The sequence below is a fragment of the Fistularia commersonii genome, chromosome 4, assembly GCF_037954325.1.
Source record: "Fistularia commersonii isolate RoL2024-O1a breed Wild chromosome 4, RoL_Fcom_v1.0, whole genome shotgun sequence".
NCBI classification, from domain to species: Eukaryota; Metazoa; Chordata; class Actinopteri; order Syngnathiformes; family Fistulariidae; genus Fistularia; species Fistularia commersonii.
This window is the reverse complement of record NC_141287.1, coordinates 14,225,455-14,242,093: the sequence shown is the minus strand read 5'-3', so window position 1 is coordinate 14,242,093 and position 16,639 is coordinate 14,225,455. Positions and strand designations below refer to the sequence as shown.

General features: G+C 53.2%; 3 protein-coding genes across 4 annotated transcripts; 2 read left to right on the top strand and 1 right to left on the bottom strand.

Annotated features, from left to right (window-relative positions):
* Positions 1 to 43: 43 nt before the first annotated feature.
* On the bottom strand, positions 44 to 2,637 carry tyw5 (tRNA-yW synthesizing protein 5). The gene is made up of 8 exons (XM_086145493.1): positions 2,489 to 2,637; positions 2,107 to 2,261; positions 1,970 to 2,039; positions 1,828 to 1,872; positions 1,612 to 1,749; positions 1,420 to 1,507; positions 1,232 to 1,348; positions 44 to 339 (listed from the first exon to the last, which is right to left on the bottom strand). Exons 1-8 carry the CDS (start codon positions 2,567 to 2,569, stop codon positions 44 to 46), a joined length of 990 nt encoding a protein of 329 aa, XP_086001619.1. The 5' UTR covers positions 2,570 to 2,637.
* Positions 2,638 to 2,835: 198 nt separating this feature from the next.
* maip1 (matrix AAA peptidase interacting protein 1) lies at positions 2,836 to 4,979 on the top strand. Its single transcript, XM_086145494.1, has 5 exons — positions 2,836 to 3,169; positions 3,242 to 3,313; positions 3,928 to 4,054; positions 4,129 to 4,279; positions 4,368 to 4,979. The coding sequence occupies exons 1-5, from the start codon at positions 2,852 to 2,854 to the stop codon at positions 4,444 to 4,446; spliced, it is 747 nt and encodes a 248-aa protein (XP_086001620.1). The 5' UTR covers positions 2,836 to 2,851; the 3' UTR covers positions 4,447 to 4,979.
* A 1,162-nt stretch (positions 4,980 to 6,141) lies between these two features.
* pgap1 (post-GPI attachment to proteins inositol deacylase 1) lies at positions 6,142 to 16,136 on the top strand. 2 transcript variants are annotated; one of them, XM_086145467.1, is made up of 26 exons: positions 6,142 to 6,358; positions 6,718 to 6,871; positions 7,616 to 7,791; positions 7,874 to 8,045; positions 8,126 to 8,286; positions 8,385 to 8,437; positions 8,923 to 8,989; positions 9,059 to 9,164; positions 9,249 to 9,307; positions 9,467 to 9,550; positions 9,805 to 9,854; positions 9,935 to 9,986; positions 10,089 to 10,166; positions 10,248 to 10,323; positions 10,425 to 10,498; positions 10,744 to 10,795; positions 10,880 to 10,946; positions 11,022 to 11,127; positions 11,205 to 11,243; positions 12,252 to 12,436; positions 12,522 to 12,752; positions 13,267 to 13,402; positions 13,520 to 13,570; positions 13,654 to 13,844; positions 13,919 to 14,023; positions 14,119 to 16,136. In XM_086145467.1, exons 1-26 carry the CDS (start codon positions 6,227 to 6,229, stop codon positions 14,255 to 14,257), a joined length of 2,796 nt encoding a protein of 931 aa, XP_086001593.1. In that variant the 5' UTR covers positions 6,142 to 6,226; the 3' UTR covers positions 14,258 to 16,136. The 2 variants fall into 2 exon arrangements, with proteins under 2 accessions (XP_086001593.1, XP_086001594.1); XM_086145468.1 differs by lacking the exons at positions 6,142 to 6,358; positions 6,718 to 6,871 and adding an exon at positions 7,113 to 7,246.
* The last annotated feature ends 503 nt before the right edge of the window (positions 16,137 to 16,639 follow it).

Genomic DNA, 16,639 nt, shown 5'->3' with positions numbered 1-16,639 from the left:
GTTCTTCCAGAACCCCTGTGGAAGTCAGAAGGCTCTGGAGCAATTACTGGTGTTTCTTCTCCGCCGGCCCCCCTCCTCCTGGCGCCGCCAGTCCCTCGTAGAAAGTCCGTCTCTGAACATTCCGCATCATCCGGCGGCCATAGAAATCCCGGTACTCCGGTGGCAGCTCGTCTAGTGCCTGCAAGGCTCGATCCAGCATCTGAAGCGCCCGGCACGCTGCCGCTGGGTCTTTGTTGCCGTACGGGTCCCTCCGGTCGTACTGGTCAGCAGGCAGGTGGCGCCAGAAGACGTTGACGCCCACGCCGAACTGCAGGGCGAGTGTGTTGTGGAACCACAAGGCTGCACACACACACACACACACACACACAGAATACACTCAACATCAGCAGGGGGCACCACTAAAAAAATCTGATAATCATACAGAGGAACCTTGACTTCTGAGTTCATTTTAGAAGTTCTCTAAGATCCAAACCGTAGCTGAAGGGAACTTTTGCTTTTTTGATTGAAGCCCAGATCTGAGGTAGGATCGGTGGCATGAGCGTTTAACACAAACGTGGCTGCCACTGTCCGTGAAGGGATATTTTAAGACAGTAGAATGCGCCACCTGCCGCTAGATAGCCCAGAGAGAATCATGGGAAAATCAGGGCCAAGGCTTGCATCCCTTGGACTCGTCCATGAAGAGATGGAGGACTAGTTTTCGGTGAGATACGGTTTCGGAGAGCATTGGCTGTGAGAATGCAGGAAACATTTATGGGGATTTGGTGCAGAGGATGGTGGGAAGGTGGACGGACGAAGCATCGGAAGAGTTGTTCAAACCCTGGATGGTTTGATGGTTCAAAAAAGAGGAGTGGCTTCACTCCATTCATAAATGGAGTTGAGACATAAAGTGGAGCAAAATTACATTAATAACACATTGTAGCATTAAGCCAGTAAGATAAGTTAAGGATGGAGCACCAAAAAACTCCCAACTTTCTCCGCTGCCAACTTCAAGGTAAATAGACTAAATAAAACCACTTTAGTTCTTCAAACTTTTGTAATGTTTTTTTTATAGTAATTTGCTATTTATAAAGTGCATTTTTTCTTATTTAAAACAAAAATTCAGTTTGATATCAAAGCAAACTGAGCCATGACCTCGGTTAGGTAACCAATTCAACTCGGAAGTCAAGTAAGAATAATAATAGAGAGAGTTTGGCCTCCAGCGTTGGAACTGGACGAGGAGCAGGCCCATTACCAGGGATGAAGAGTAGGTCTCCGGGCTCCAGGACGCACTCGTGTCTCGCCGCCTTCACGAACTCAGGGAAGCGCATCAGGTCTGGCGAGTCGATGTCCAGAACTTCTGACTTGTCGCCTGAGAGGCAGATGGAATGAAAGGAGAAGGGGGCGCGGCCAGTGGGCGTCAGCGGACACGGGTGGGCTGACCTGCCATGTAGAGGTGAAGGGCATCCCTCGGGCTGAACAGCACCACCCTCTTCCTGCCCGTCACTTGAGCCAGCAGGTTGTCCATCACCTGCAGGGACGAACGTGGGACAAAGTTAGCGGCAGAGCTCTCCGAAGGATGGGTGGTGCTGGTGATGGTGGTGGTGGTGGTGGTTGCTGCATGCGTGACCTCACGTCGTAGTGAGTCCACAACTGCAGGCTGCAGGAGCTGATCCGAAACACACTGGAGAAGAAGTGTTCTGGCTCGAAGAGGTCCGGCACACGGAAGTCCTGGGCCAGGTCTGGGAACTGCTTGCTAAGGACGGCGGGCTCCTGAGGAACGGCAAGAAGGTCATTCACCTGACACGTCCTACCTCCCCTACAACTTCTCAGACAGCTCCAGGTAAATACCTTGCGAACATCCTCCCCCAGCGAGCGCAGATAGTAGCTCTCATCCTGAGAGGAGACACAAACATGACCGCCATTATCAGCCAACAACACCAACAAACACAATTACATTAGGGTGTGTGCGTGTGTTGGGGGTGTGTCCCACCTCACACAGGAAGTAATCAGTGTGTTTCCTCTCAGATGCTCTTCTCACAAACTCACCAAACGGAAGTGTCCTGCCAACATGACATGTGGTCAGCAACCAGTGGTGTGTGTGTGTGTGTTGTGTGAGTGTCTGCTCACTTGTAAACAAAGTTCTTGCGCAGGAAGTCCATCTGTGGCACGGTGGAGACGTGAACTTTGACCTCCTTGTCGCCTCCCCGTTGCTCCAGGTATTCGGGGGTCCAGAGCTCAAGGCAGGGCCCCAGGTAGAAGCCCCTCAGGACAGCCGGACGCCGCTGCACGATCGGAGGGAAAATAATACCTACTCGTTACCATGACAGCTAATTCACATTTCAGTCTGATTGTGAGTTTCTTGTGCACAGGTTGAAACTCTATCATCCAGGTTTAGGAATATTGAAGTTTTATAGCAATCAAGCTAACTGTGAAGCTAACCACGATAGGGTGAAAAGCCTGTTTATTTTGTTGGATTTCCAGATACATATAAAAGAAAAAAGTGCTTGACCTGCGGATAAATGTCCCGCAGAAACACGTCCCGGTCCACCCCCGTGAACACCGGCACCGGCAGCTTCTCCTGAGCCTCCATTTAGCATCATATGTGTCGGACAGAAATTAGCAACGGACATCGCCGGATGTCACACTGTTAGATTTCCCCCGCGGAAGCGATCAGCGCAAACTGCAGTTAAAAAACACAATAATGAGAAAATTAAGATTATGTTTAAAAGTATATTACCATTCAGTCTGTGTGTTTTTTGTGTGAATTATTGTAGCGCGTTTTAGTGTTTGAGGTAGAGGTTTTGCGGTTTGTTTGTTTTTTTGAAACCGGAAACAACCGGAAGTTAAAAACGGACGGACCGGATGTGTAACAATGAATAACAAGATGGCGCGTTTAGTTTTGAGAAGCTCCTCCAGGTTCCCCTCAATATTCGGCGCCTCCCGCCTCTTCACTCACGAATCCCTCTGTCCGAACGGGCCCGGCAGGACGCGGTTACCGCCTCCGCTGCCGACCGCCTCGGTGGCGGTCCGCCGGTACGGCTCCGACCGAGGGAAACAGAAGCAGAAGGTGGTGGTCGTCGGCATCCCGAACCCCTTTATATGGTTCCGCACCCGGATCTACTACTTCCTAATCCGGGCCTATTTTGACACGGAGTTCAACATCGAGGAGTTCACGGAGGGCGCCAAACAGGTGGAGCTCGTCGTTTGTTTACCCCGAGCAGCTGGGTGGAACCGGGGGGTAACTGTTTGTGTGTGTTTGCAGGCCTTCTGTCATGTTTCGAGGCTCCTGTCTCAGTGTCAGTTCGGGGCTCTGGACGGGTTGGTGGCCAAAGATGTGAGTACAGAAGTCCCTCCAAGGCAACACTGGACAGACGAGATTTGTTGTTTTTAAACCGATAACTACCTGAACTCGTGTCACTCCATTGCTAGTGAAGTCCATTTGCAAGTTGAGGTTCTGTTAACCAGTTGTCCCCTACCTTTTTTGTGCCATGGACCAGTTTTATGCATAAAATTGTTCCTGCGACCAGCTAGTGTGTGAAGAAAGCTGTTATGAGATTTTAAGTGAACCCTTCAACTTCTTCACCAGTCACGAACCTCACCGCACATCAGTGCTCATGAGTCATGATTCCTTGCCTCTATCAACTGGTATCCAGCTAACATGTCACAGTTACATGCTTTTCTAACTGCATCTGTGAGCTGTCAGCTAAGAATCGGTTCCCACGGCAGCCCTCGCCACCCGAGCAGGAACGACTCACTCAGTAACTCCACAAACAAATCACTTGATCATTCGCTCCCAAAAAAAAACAGCTCACTCAGTTGCTGAGACTAGGCATCGAATCTTTAAAAGGAATTTAGTTTCCCGACACAAGGACTTTTTTGTGAGCATGTGAATACCAAACATTAGCTGCCCCCATGCTAAAGGATGACCTTGCCTTGTGTCGTCGGCAGCTGATTGGGAAGCTGGAGGAGAAGCTCAACCTGCTGCCGTCCAACTATAAGACGGCACTATCGGCGGATCCCGACGAGATCATGTACACGACACCAGGCGACGTGGGGATCTACTACGACAACGACGGTCCGGTTCTCGCTTCTGGCGTGCCGCAGCAACAAGCACCGTGCCGGCCTTGACATACCTGTGTGCGCCCTCAGGGAGGAAGTTCGTGAGCATACTGATGCGGTTCTGGTACCTGACGAGCGCCCGTCTCCCCGACAGCTCCGTGGACGGAGCTCGCATCTTCCAGGTGACGGTCGGCGGGAAAGAGGTGGCGGAGACAAAGAGGCTGCTCACAGCCAACTACGAGTGAGTCCGTCTTCCCGTCCCCCTCACGAATTAACCGGACAAACTCTCTGCGCGTGAAATGTGAAATCTGCGTTTCATGTGCCGGCAGGTTTCAGAGGGAGTTCACCAAGGGCGTGGCTCCGGACTGGACCATCACCAGGATTGAACACTCCAAGCTCCTGGACTGAAAGAGTCCTGAATGTGATCACAGGCTCCGGGCTTCCCCTCACTCGGTGTGTTTGTCTGTATTTTCAACTTAATTTAAAATGAGGAGGGGGTTGGACATGAGACGGGACGCTCCAGGACAGTAACCAGGCGTCCGCTAGCCCAGCGCTGGTGAGGGTGACCTCCAGAGCATGAGGTACTTCTTCAGCCGAGAGGGATGCAGGGCTTCCCACAGTGACGTTAGCGCTATTTAAAGACTGAATAAGATATCAAAGATAATAATGAGCTCACTCTCGGCGGCACGATCACTTCCTCTTCCTCCCGGTCAGGAAATCCATTTTCCAGTCTTATTGGTTGAAAGCGAATCCCAAACGCTGAGGTTTCCTGGAAGCGGACCGGATTTCCGATGGAGCTGCCGCCACCGTGACGGTTGTTTATTCATTTTACTGTGTTATCGTGTGTGTGTGTGTGAGAGAGAGAGAGAGAGAGGTTTCAATACTGAAATAAGCCACGGCGGAGCTTTGACCAACATTAAAGATAAGACCGGGAGCAATGACTGAGTTTCCTCCCAACCTTTTTATTTGATACACTCAACTGACACCTGAAGGAGGATTCCATCCCATCATACACCTCTCTTGTATCTCCTCTGCATTCATGTCCCTTCATCAGCATATGTTCATATGTTCTCCAGAGTCCCTGGGCTCTCATCGGGCAAGTTCCTAGGGAGATGTGGCTTGATCTACTAGCTATGCTAGTAGCATTTTAATGCTACTATCAGCAGTAATGGATCTCCAGCGCCTGGCCTTCCCAACTTTAGCACCTCTGTACCACACTTACCTGCCTGAGGCAGAAGACTACATTGGCCTGGGATCTCAAGGTTCCCACCTTGGTAAAAGGAAGTGTTTCCTCGTGTGATTGCGCCTGGGAGAATATTTGATTTCTGTTGATCATCTTAAAGAGGGTGGTTCAGGTATATAAATATAAGAGAGTCCTGTATTTGTCCTACAGTGAGCATAAGCATAAGTATTGCACATACTGGAGATGGCATCTTCACCTTACGCCTGGCAGGACTAGTCTACCCTGAGGGCAGAGCTGGTTTGTCCGGTTGAACAGCAGCAGGGAGGAAGGACTTACTAAACCGCTCCATCAGACCTTTCAGATGTTTCCAACATGGGCTGAGATGGTGTCCAGCAGAGGGTGAGCCAGGTGGGGATGACAGCTCGCTGTCCCCCCCGAAAGAGATGCTGCGGCCACACCGTGAGATAGAAGGTCCTGAGGAGCGTCCTCAAGTCTCTTAAACGGCTGGAGTCTGCTCTTGCCCTGCAGCCGCACGATTAAATGTACTCCATTTATAAATAAAATCTGATATTCATGTGTCAGGAAGCCTTTTGTTTGGTGTGACAGAAGTTCGGTTTTCACCGACAGTGCGCAAACTAGCACTAGCACGAACACAGGTTTAGATTCGAGTCGAAAAAGCCGAAATAGTCGTTAAAAACCCTGGAAAAGTCAACAGAAGAGTCAACGGAAATGTCAACAAAAGACAACAGAAAGGGAATCCGGAAGTTAGGAGCGAAAATGACTCCTCCTCCCTGTGCGAAAGTGGCTCCCTCATTGGTCAGTCAGGCTGCAACCTGCGGCCTCTCATTGGCCGACCCGCCTGCCAATCACCCGGCTCCGCGCCGCCTAGCATATTATAGTATCCCAGTTGACGGCTGCCCGTAGTCCGCGCCCCCTGCCCGGCCATGAGAACCGGGCCGCACCGGTGGGAGTAGCAGCGGAGCGGCGGAGGAGCTGAGGCCGAGGATGAGGCTCGCCGCGACGGCTTTCTACGGGCTGGCGGCCGGGCTGCTGGCCGCCGGCCTGCGGGAGCTGCTCACCGGCTTCGAGGAGAACCGCTGCAGCATGACCTACATGTTCGAGTACCCGGAGTACCGGGTGAGACCAGGACCGGAACCGGAACGGGGAAGGGGGTGTGAAGGGGTAGGGGGGTGTTTACATCCGGAAAACACGATGGTAACCACTCACCTCCCCCTCCACGTGACGCACAGGTAACACCGGTTAGGGGGCTACCTCCGGCAGGGCCGGTGTGCAGGGACCCGGAGGCCACCGGGCCCGGGTGGGGCCCCCTGGGGTGGCCCTTTTAGAACTCGTGTTGCCATAGTAACCAAACCGGATATGACTCTTACATCATCAACGAGCCAAAAAATGCTCACAATGTTTTTGGGTTAAAGTGTCCGGTCTCGGCTCAAGAACGTAGTATCTTCTCTAACCTGTAACTGGTGTCTCCTCGCCAGCGGGTGGCTCTCCCTCGCCGTGTGGCCCGCCTGTACCCCGCTTATGGGCTGTACCTGTACGGTGAGGGCCTGTACGCCCAGGACACCCGGGACCTGAAGCTCGCCGGCGCCCCCGTGCTGTTCCTCCCGGGGAACGCCGGCAGCTACAAGCAAGGTAAGATGGCCTTCATCAGGAGCACCGACGCCAAGGTGCCTCCACCGGGGCTCGTTCCGCCTTCCTCCTGGCCCGTATCTGATCGTAACCGTGGCAACACAGGCCGCTCACCGCTGCCGTCGATTTGGGTTTCGGCCCGGCTAGTCAACTTAGCGCTTTATGCTGCTAGTTAGCTTAGCTGTTTAAGTTAATTGAAGGCTTAATGAAGTGAGAGCGTGAATGGCTTTGGGTATTTCTGTGTGTGGACACATGATTGACAGCTCACCGGTCAAGGTTTGGCTCCCCTGGGTGATAGAACACGACAAGCCGTCAGAACTACTTTCCTTGTGGTGAAGGAATATGTCGCCTTGACATGTCACGCAGTGACTACCTCAGGTGAATGAATGTATATTTTTATGATTTTGTGTATTTTTGATGTATGGGTGAATGAACTCTATTTGCTGCAGGCACTACTTTCTTGACAGTGGAGGGATATAGCACACCGAGATTTCACGTAGTGTCTCATTCAAGTGAATGAACAAATTAATATATGCATTATAATTGTGTGTGTGTGATGAATGGTTGAATAAACTCAATTTGCTGCCAGAAGCGCTTTCCTTACAGTGGAGGGATATGTTACGCAGCAAGCAGCACTTCCTTCAGGTGAATCAACAAATATCTTATTATAATAATGTTGGTGTGTTTGTATGTGTGTGTGTGTGTGTGTGTGTGTGTGTGTGTGTGTGTGTGTGTACACGCATGCAGCTCGCTCCCTGGGCTCGGTGGCCCTCAGGAAGGCGGAGAGCATGGAGGCGGGTCTCCACTTCAACGTGTTCACGGTGGACTTCAACGAAGAGCTGGTGGCGCTTTACGGTGGCAGCCTTCAACACCAGACGCGCTTCCTGCACGAGAGCATCAAGGCCATCCTGAAGCTCTACAAGGTTTTCATCAGACCATCTAGATGTTTCTGAGTGCACGTGCATGCATTCTATGGTTCTAATGGTGGGATCTCCGGGGCGGCAGCACCTGAGGAACCCTCCAAGGAGCGTGGTCCTGGTGGGCCACTCCATGGGGGGCGTGGTGGCCCGCGCCCTCTTCACCCTACCACGCTTCGACAGCCGGCTGGTCAGTCTCATCGTCACCCTGGCGTCCCCTCACCGGGCCCCAGTGCTGGCCCTGGACCCCTACCTCCTGGGTAAGACCCCAACCTTCTTCTCCAGAACCAAACATCTGAGCCAGCCGTGAAGATCTGGAGGTGTGTGTGTGTGTGTGTAGAGTTCTACTCGGCAGTGCGTCAGCGGTGGGTGAGCCAGGCCAAGCAGCTGAGGAACGTCACCGTGCTGTCAGTCGGCGGCGGTTTCCGTGACTACCAAGTGCGCTCTGGGTTGACGTCCCTGCCCTGCCCCCCTGGAGACCCCAACAAGATGTCCCTGGTGGTGAGAAGCCTCTGCAGATCTTCTCAGCTCATCACCACACCAGTGCGTGTAAGCCAAAAGTGACCCTGTGTGTGTTTGTGTGTGTGTGTGTGTTGAAGACCACCGCCGTGCCCAGGACCTGGGTCTCCACGGACCACCTGTCCATAGTCTGGTAAGAGTCACCTACTCTTCATGGGGGCCAAAGGTCACCAGCAGGGATCCAGGTTCTGACCCGGCAGCAGACTGGGTTCTCTCCATTTTCTCCTGCATAGGTTCTCTCCAGTTTCTCCTCAATGGATCTCTGCATGCTCTCCTGCCTGGGTTCTTTCATAGGTTTCTCTCCATGTTCTCCTGCCCTGGTTCTCACCAGGTTCTCCATCTTCAGTCCCGAACAGTCAGCTGGTCCTCTGATGACCAAAGTGCTTGTCAGAGGGTGAAGGGCTGGGTGATTGACATCTGACCCATCCAGGTTAAGCCCTGCCCATGAATCCATTCCTCCACCTGCACCTTCATCCTCCTCCTTTTCTCCTCCAGACTCAGTGGGGTTCAGTCATGTGTCCTCGCGTTCATGTTCCTCAGTCCTGCAGGAAAACCTCCACCCTTGTGTGGGTGACCATCACACAGGCATACACACACACACTGTTCCATGTGTTGCAGGTGCAAGGAGCTCGTTCTGGCGACGGTGCGAGCGTTCTTCGACCTCCTGGACCCAGAGACCCGGCAGGTCAGAACCTCCAGCTGAGGCCTGCGCCCAAGGGGGCGGACCTCCTTCTGAACCTTCTGTGATCTGCAGTTCACAGATAACCCTGAGAAGAAGCTGGAGGTCCTCAACCACCACTTCTTCAGACACCCTGTCAGGGCGCGGGGCGTCGACGCCGAACCTGCCATCTCCATCCTGGGTGGGCCTCCTCCTCCTGCACACCACCCCTGGCTCCATCAGCTATCTCATATGCGTGTGTGTGTGTGTGTGTGTGTGTCTGCAGACATTCCCGAAGCGTGGAGCGAAGTGAACACACTGCGCCTGGCATATCACACACCCAAGGTGCCAGAACCTTCAGTCACATATTGTGTGTGTTTGTGTGTCCATATGTATGTGTGTTGGTGTGTGAGAGATGGGAGCGCTCATCGTGTATATGTGCGTGTGTGTGTGTGTGTGTGTGTGTGTGTGTGTGTGTGTGTGTGTGTGTGTGTGTGTCCACAGGATGGCCAGGTCAAATACTTCTTGTTCGCCTTGTCGAGCCGTAGGAAAGCCTACAGTCACTTCTACTGCCGCAGCACCAACCTGGTGAGTGTGTGTGTGTGTGTGAGTGTGTGTGTGTGTGTGCGCGCGCAACATACACACACACTCACACACTTGTCAAAACAACAAAATTGCTTTATCTATACAACAGTGTTCTCGCGTAACACATTCGTGTTATAACTCCCAAACTGTAATAAAATTAAAGTATTACCTTGTTACCATGTTACGACGCCAAACCATAATTTTCCTTCGGTGGGCTATTTTAAGTTTCAGCAAATCCTGACGATGTGTGTGTGCAGGAGCTGAGCGGGTGGGTGCACGGTTGCGTGAACCGGAGCGGGCCGTCATGGTGAGACACTTCCTCCCCGTCCATGTTAGGTTTACGTTCTCCACCTGCTTTTGCACTGAACATCTCCACCTCCACCCTAGTGTCCGAGCTGTGGATCTGTCCCTGGAGACAGAGCTGCTTCCGCCATACAAGGTAGTCCCACCTACACACACACACACACACACACACACACATACTTATACAGGAAGTTGCAGCAGGACGCTCATCAAACATCCACCCTCCACCTTCACCCAGGTCCTCACCCTGAAGCTCAGCGACTTGTCTTCTTTCTCCCACCTGGTCGTCTCCGCCTCCAACCTCAACGGAAGGCAGGTGGGTGGAGCTTATTGTGATTATCCAAGAACGTGCGCCCGCTCCTCCCTGGTCTTCAGTGGTGTTCTTCTGTGTTCTCAGTTCTGGGTGGAGTGCGAGTGGCAGCGGCAGGAGGCTCAGGCCCAGACCCTCACCGTCCCCCATGCCCTGTCCTTCGGTGAGTCACCATTAGGCTCCCCCACCCCCCCCCCCTCGCCTCATGGCTCCGTCCCCCAGGAGAGGCAGGGAACCCGTCTAAGAACCCGCACCTCGTTGCAGGTCTGACCTCCGGCGAGGCCACAGTGGCGTCCTCCGGTCTCTTCCACACCATGCTGCTGCAGCACTTCCACCAGGTAGCGCATTCACATGTTCTCAAGGGTTTGGAAGCTTGTTCCCACCTGGATCAATTACAGAGCCACATAGAGTGACCCAAAGCAATCACACGACACAAGACATGTTCAGCCATTGGACTGTAAGGTGGTCTTCTACTGGCTGTGTTCGGCGAATGCTTGGATGACGGACAGCCGCCCTCCGTGCCGAGGTGTGTAGACCTCTGTGGAGGTCCGCTTGCTGAACCCCGGTTCCTCTACATCTCCAGGTGTACCAGGCCTTCAGGATAACCGTTGTCAGCCAGTGCAAAGCTCAGAAAGGTGAGTCTCTTCCGGGTTCTGGTCTCCTGACCCAGAAGACCAAGCCAGAAACGGTTACCCGGGTGATGATCTCACTGTCTGCAGACCGTCTGCCAAGCATCTACAGGATGGAGGTCCCCTGGTTCCGGGAGGACTCCTTCGTCACTGCCAGGTCCGTTCACGCTGCCGCCATATTTCGCTCCGTTAGCATCTCTCATGCGTCTCATGTGCGTCGTGCGCCCGCCAGTGTGCCATCGATGACCGAGATCTCGGGGATGCTCCACACCAGTCGACCAGACAACAGCTCAGGCGTGCTCCTGCACCTCCACACCGCCCCCAACTGCCTCTACAAGGTCGGATAGAAGGACGTGCGCCACCCACAGGCCTGTTTCTGTGCGATGACCTGACTTCACCTTCTGATTCTGAGCAGGTATCAGTGAGGACTTCACTACCCAGGATGCTTGGACAGGTAGGCATCATGCCTCCTCTTTGTCAGAACGCTCAGATCACAAGGTATGCTTTGACTTTTGTGCATCACAAATCTTCTGGGGGATGACATCATGAGGTTCTGGGGCAGGACATGTATGACCGCTTGGAGACGGTGGTGCAGGTGTGACGGAGGATGTCGAGGAGGTGGGACTACATCAGAGAGCAGCACTCAGCCCCTTCTTGTTTGCACTGGTGATGGACAGATGAGGTTAGGCAGGAACCTCAGTGGACCATGAAGTTTGCCGATGACACTGTGATCTGTGGTGAGAGCAGCATCTAGAGAGGTGGAGGTATGACCTGGAAAGGAGATGGATGAAGGGTTAGCAGCAGCAAGACAAAATACATGTGCATGAATAAGAAGAACCACAGTGGAACAGTGAAGCGACATGGGGTGAAGATGAAGGTACGGAGGGTCAAGAGAACAGTGGAGAGGCCGGAGGAGAGGTGGAGAAAGTGTGCAGGCGAGGGGGATAAAAGAGAATGAAACAAAAGGTGGAGAAGAGAGAGGTGGTTTGAAGACACTCAGGAGAAGCAGAGAGGAAGATGTAAGGTTCTCTTTGGAAGTGAGGAGGATGGAGACGATCAGGAACATGGACAGAGAAGGGATGGAGAAGATCTGGGTAGAGGTTAGAGTGGCCAGACTGGAGTTCTAGTGGAGGACAGGAAGTTAGTTTGTGTGAGAGGAGAGGGTCGGGTGGAGGCGGATGAAGGTGAAACAACTTGTCGAGAGGAAAGGCGCGGCATTATTTCCCAGCTTGTCAAAGGATCAGGAACTCCTTCAGTCACACGCAAAGACCTCCATCACCTGGAGGGTGAAAGATCTCCTCAGGAGCACCAGAGGAACCAGACCTCAGGCGCTTCCAGTTCGCCCGTCTGCAAGTGGCCACCACAACTGCTTTCCTGCCTCTGTCTGGAATCCCCGGGTTGGATGCCGACGGAGCTCCTGGTCCAGCCTCAGGTCCTGACCAGGGTCTGTCTGGTCCATCAGGTCCTGAGGGTGTGCGGTCCCATGGTGCTGCTCTACACGGCGGTGACGCTGCTCCTGGCCTGCAGAGGGCAGCTCTCCTCCGTCCTGAGGTCTGGGCGGGCGGCGGACGTGACCGTCCTGGTGGGCGGAGCTCTGCAGCCCCACAAAGTCAGCCTACCGGTGTTCCTCCTGCAGGTGGCGCTCAGGTACTGAGACGCCTGGATGGCCCCACCCCTTCCGGCTGTCTCCATGGTAACCGCTTCCCGTCTCCCCCCCCTCCCCCCCCCCCAGCTCCACCCGGTTCTCTGATGTCTGGGAGTTCCTGTGCCTCCCCCGTGTGGACGCCAGCCCGCCCACCCTCCCTGACACCACCTTACCGGCTGGTGTGGCGACAGAGGGTGACTGGCCCCGCCTCCTCGCCCCGCTGCTGTACCTGTTTGGGGCGGCCCTGGCCTTCTGGGGCGTGGCGCTGCTGCGTCTCGCCATCCGGCTCATCTCCCTGGCGATGGCGCTGCTGCACAGGTGAACGGGCGTTTTTCAAGACTATTGCTAAGAGCATCAGGTCAAAGGGGTGCCAGCGATGAGCAACAGTGTCATGCACTGTTAGCGTGTTAGCATTACTGTTACACTGTTATTACACTGTTGTTACCTTGGAACATTTTTCTTACACTGTCATTACATTAGCGTAGCATTGGTGTTACATTGTCATTACAATGTTTTTACACTGTGATTAATTGTCATCAGTTTTGTTGCAACAGTATGTTATACTGTCATTACGTTAGTGTTACAATGTTGTCACGCTGTTGTTAATTGTTGTTTTGTTACATTGCCATTACGGTGTTGTTACACCGTTTTTACCTTCCTTCAACATAGTTACCCTGTCATTACATTAGCATTAGTGTTTCTACATTGGCACACTGTAGTTACATTGTTTTAACATCATTATACTGTCATTACATAAGCTACCTTTTTGTTAGTGTTGTTACACTGTTGTTACATTGTTGTTACACTGTAATAACCGTCCGGCCTCACGCAGGCCCAGTGTGTCCAGGGAGGGCGGAATGCTGCGCCCACGGACGCAGCTGCTCCTTATGCTGTCACTCACCTTGGTTGGCGGGGCCTCCTGCGGCGCTGTGTCGGTGGTCGCTGCCTTCCTGCTCCACCTCTACAGGGTGAGTCTCCATGAGGAGGAGAGCTATCTCCATCCAGAGATGGCCAGATGGGAGGAGACCAAGCTACAACTTTGATGCTGTTACCCAATGTGTGTGTGTGTGTGTGTGTGAGTTCAGGTCCTGCGCCTCCAGATGACCGTGAGATCTTTGAGCCACATGCTGAACCTGGTGAGACCCCCGGCCTCAGCTTCCCCCCCCCCGGCACGTCCGTTAGCCGCGCGAGTCACAGCCCGCTCGCTCCGTCCCTGCAGGCGCCGCAGAAGCACTACGCGGTCGGAAACGGCGGCGAAGCTGCAGAGTGCAACGGCGCCCCCTTGCTGTCGGAGTGCGCCCTGCAGGAGGCCAGGGACGACCTGCAGCTGCACCTGGGCCTGTCAGCGCTCTTCACCCTGCACGTGATGCTGAGCGGCCCCTCCCTCATCCATTGGAGCCGCAACCTGAGGTTCGCCGTCACGTGACCAAACCCCCAAACCTGACTCCGACCCTCCCCCCCCCATCTAACCTGTCGTGGTCCAGGTACTCCACGCAGCTGAACCCGGACCCCTGCTGGCCCATCACCGTGCCTCTCACCCCCGTCTATGTGCTGCTAATCAACTGTAGCACCGTTCGCCTCAGCAGGAGGTAGGCGGAGCCAAGGGATCCCTCGCCACCGGGGGGGGGTGTCGCGGGCCGCATCCTGATCCTCCACCTCACGGGCCCTCCTTCCTCTCTTCCAGTAAACTCCTGCCTCTCGCCTCCCGCCTCCTGCTGCCGCTGGCCATCGCCATGGTGACCTTCTCGCCGCTCCACCTCTACAGGATCTCCCACTTCCTGCTGGCGGCGCTGGCCCCTCTGGCGGCGTGCTGTCTGCTCTGACGGAGCCGACGCGTTAGCGTCCGCGCCGGCACCAAGGACTCAGTTGCCTTATTCTGTGCATTTCCAGCCCCGCCCTCGCCGCGGGTCGCTCGCCACACCGCCTATTACACTGCCTTCGACGCCGCCATGACCACCGTCCGCCATCCACTCCCTCGTTGCACCGCGGATCCGGCGCCCTCTTCGCAAAGGGAAGGTTCTTCTTGGTGGTTGGCGGCGCCGAGCAGGACGTAGAATTTAAAACGACGATCCTCAAATAACCAAGTTGTCAATCAAAACCGACCCACCGGTTACTCTGCCTCTGTTAGCATAAGGCTAACAGCTAGCTCCGACCTTGGATACGGTTTCAGACCTGGCTTCCTCCCCGCCACAATAAGAGCCTGGTCGTCACCGCAGGTGGCTCGGAGTCGGATGAGTCAAACCTGTGTCTGGCGTTGTCATGGAAACATAGAAAAAAAGCCGTTGAGAGGAGCCGGTTTTCTCGCCGTCGGCGGCCTTCCACTTTCACACTGACGTTTCTACTTTTGCAAAGTTTAAAAAGTGCTTCATCCATACACACATGCACGTCCGAAACACACACGTGTCCTTGTAAACCATGGGGCACCGGCATGCCGCTCAACGCGCACCGCTCGCCACCCACCCACGCCTTGTAAATACACTCTCACGTTTACATGTTTAGAAGTATCCATTTGTCGCCTTGGAAACTGTCCACGACAGAGTGTGTGTGTGTGTGCGTGTGTGTGTGTGTGTGTGGTTTTGTACTGTCACATTTTATTTTCTTTACCCACAACCACTCCAAGAACTGCCATTGCCATGGCAACCTCATGGCTATCAGCCGCCCGTGTGCCCTTACGTCTCAACCGTCTGCCAGTATCTGCTCACGCCGCTAAAGTCACTATGACGTAGCAGCCCGCTTCAGTTAACGCTATTCTCTGCTTCGAACCACAAATATGGCGTCCATACTCATTGAGGGTTGGTTTCACTGCTTCTTCAAGTAGCCACGGAGCTAAGCTGGAGCAGCTAATCCGAGAGTGGAGGTGTTTGCAGATAGATGAAACGAAATCGGTGCCAAAATAGGATTCTAACAAGTCAGCTCTCTTCTACATGCTAACTAAAAGCTAGTCATGGGGCTGAACTGAACATTCCAAGCTAACGGAAGGATAGAGCATCCCTCTCTTCCATTGGAGCTTCTCTGTGTGATGAAGCTCAGCCTCCTCCCATCCTGGTGCCTTCCCGTCACTGCAGCGCCTCCCTGAGGACACATAGGAAAACATTACTCCGCAGAATCACACTTTGGATTTGGGTCCTTGAACACAAAATATATTGTTTTCTAATTTTGAATGAATTACTTCATTTTGTGGGTGATTATTGCTGAACATTAAAGTTTCCAGCTCTGGTCCTTAGGGGGCGTTAGAGCTGACCACACCTGTCGCCGCTTTCCACGCATTCACTGTCCCACCTACAATGTGAATGTTGCAGCAGTGTGTGTGTGTGTGTGTGTGTGTGTGTGTGTGTGTGTGTGTGTGTGTTTTTATTGTAAAATAACTAGAATCCCTGTCAAAAGGACTGCAGTCGTTATCCATGCTGGATTTAAGGGTATGTTCGCGTGTGTGTGACGTCCTATTTCACACACACCTGTAAATCTTTATTTAAACACAACTCCTCTTCACTTTTTTTCTAGAAAAGGGGTGGGGCTAGCTGTGATTGGCTCCGCCCCTCTGTGTCACTTCCTGTCTTAAAACCTTGTTTGTAATTTTTCTCGGTCCGGTGACCCTTGACCTCCCGGGACCAGGAGGTCACGGGTGGCTGTGATTTGTGGGCGGGGCTCAGTGTCAAAAAGACAAAAAAATTATTTTCTGTTGTAATAAAAGCAGAGAAACAATGTGCCGCTTTGTTTTCACTTCCTGTTTGGAGCAAAAGTCAAAAGTACCAGGATCTTCTCTGAGCATCACACCTGCATGTCCAAGCACAGGTCGGACCTTCTGGCTACTTCTAACCTTTCCATTTATCTGAGAGTCATTATCTTCGAACCCCTGATTTCTTATGAAGTCCTCCATGGCAACATGGTAACTTCAACCTTCCAATGTAGGGTCACCACGTTCTCCCCATATCTGCGTGGAGTTCCTTCTACATTCCAAACCCATGCAGAAGCTTCAGTGGAGACGTCTAGACGGTAGGATGTCTTGTCTTTATGGCTAATTTTGAGGATGCTTTCCTCTCTGATGCTAACCTGTTAGCACAGTCACTGTTTGGTAGCTTGAGTTAGCTTCTGAGTGCTAACAGGAAGTTCATGCTAAGTCATTCGCTCAAAGTTTTTCCTGAATTAAAAGGGTGGGGGGGGGGAATCACATGGGCTTCCCTGCGCATTCACCAGGGGACGCTGTG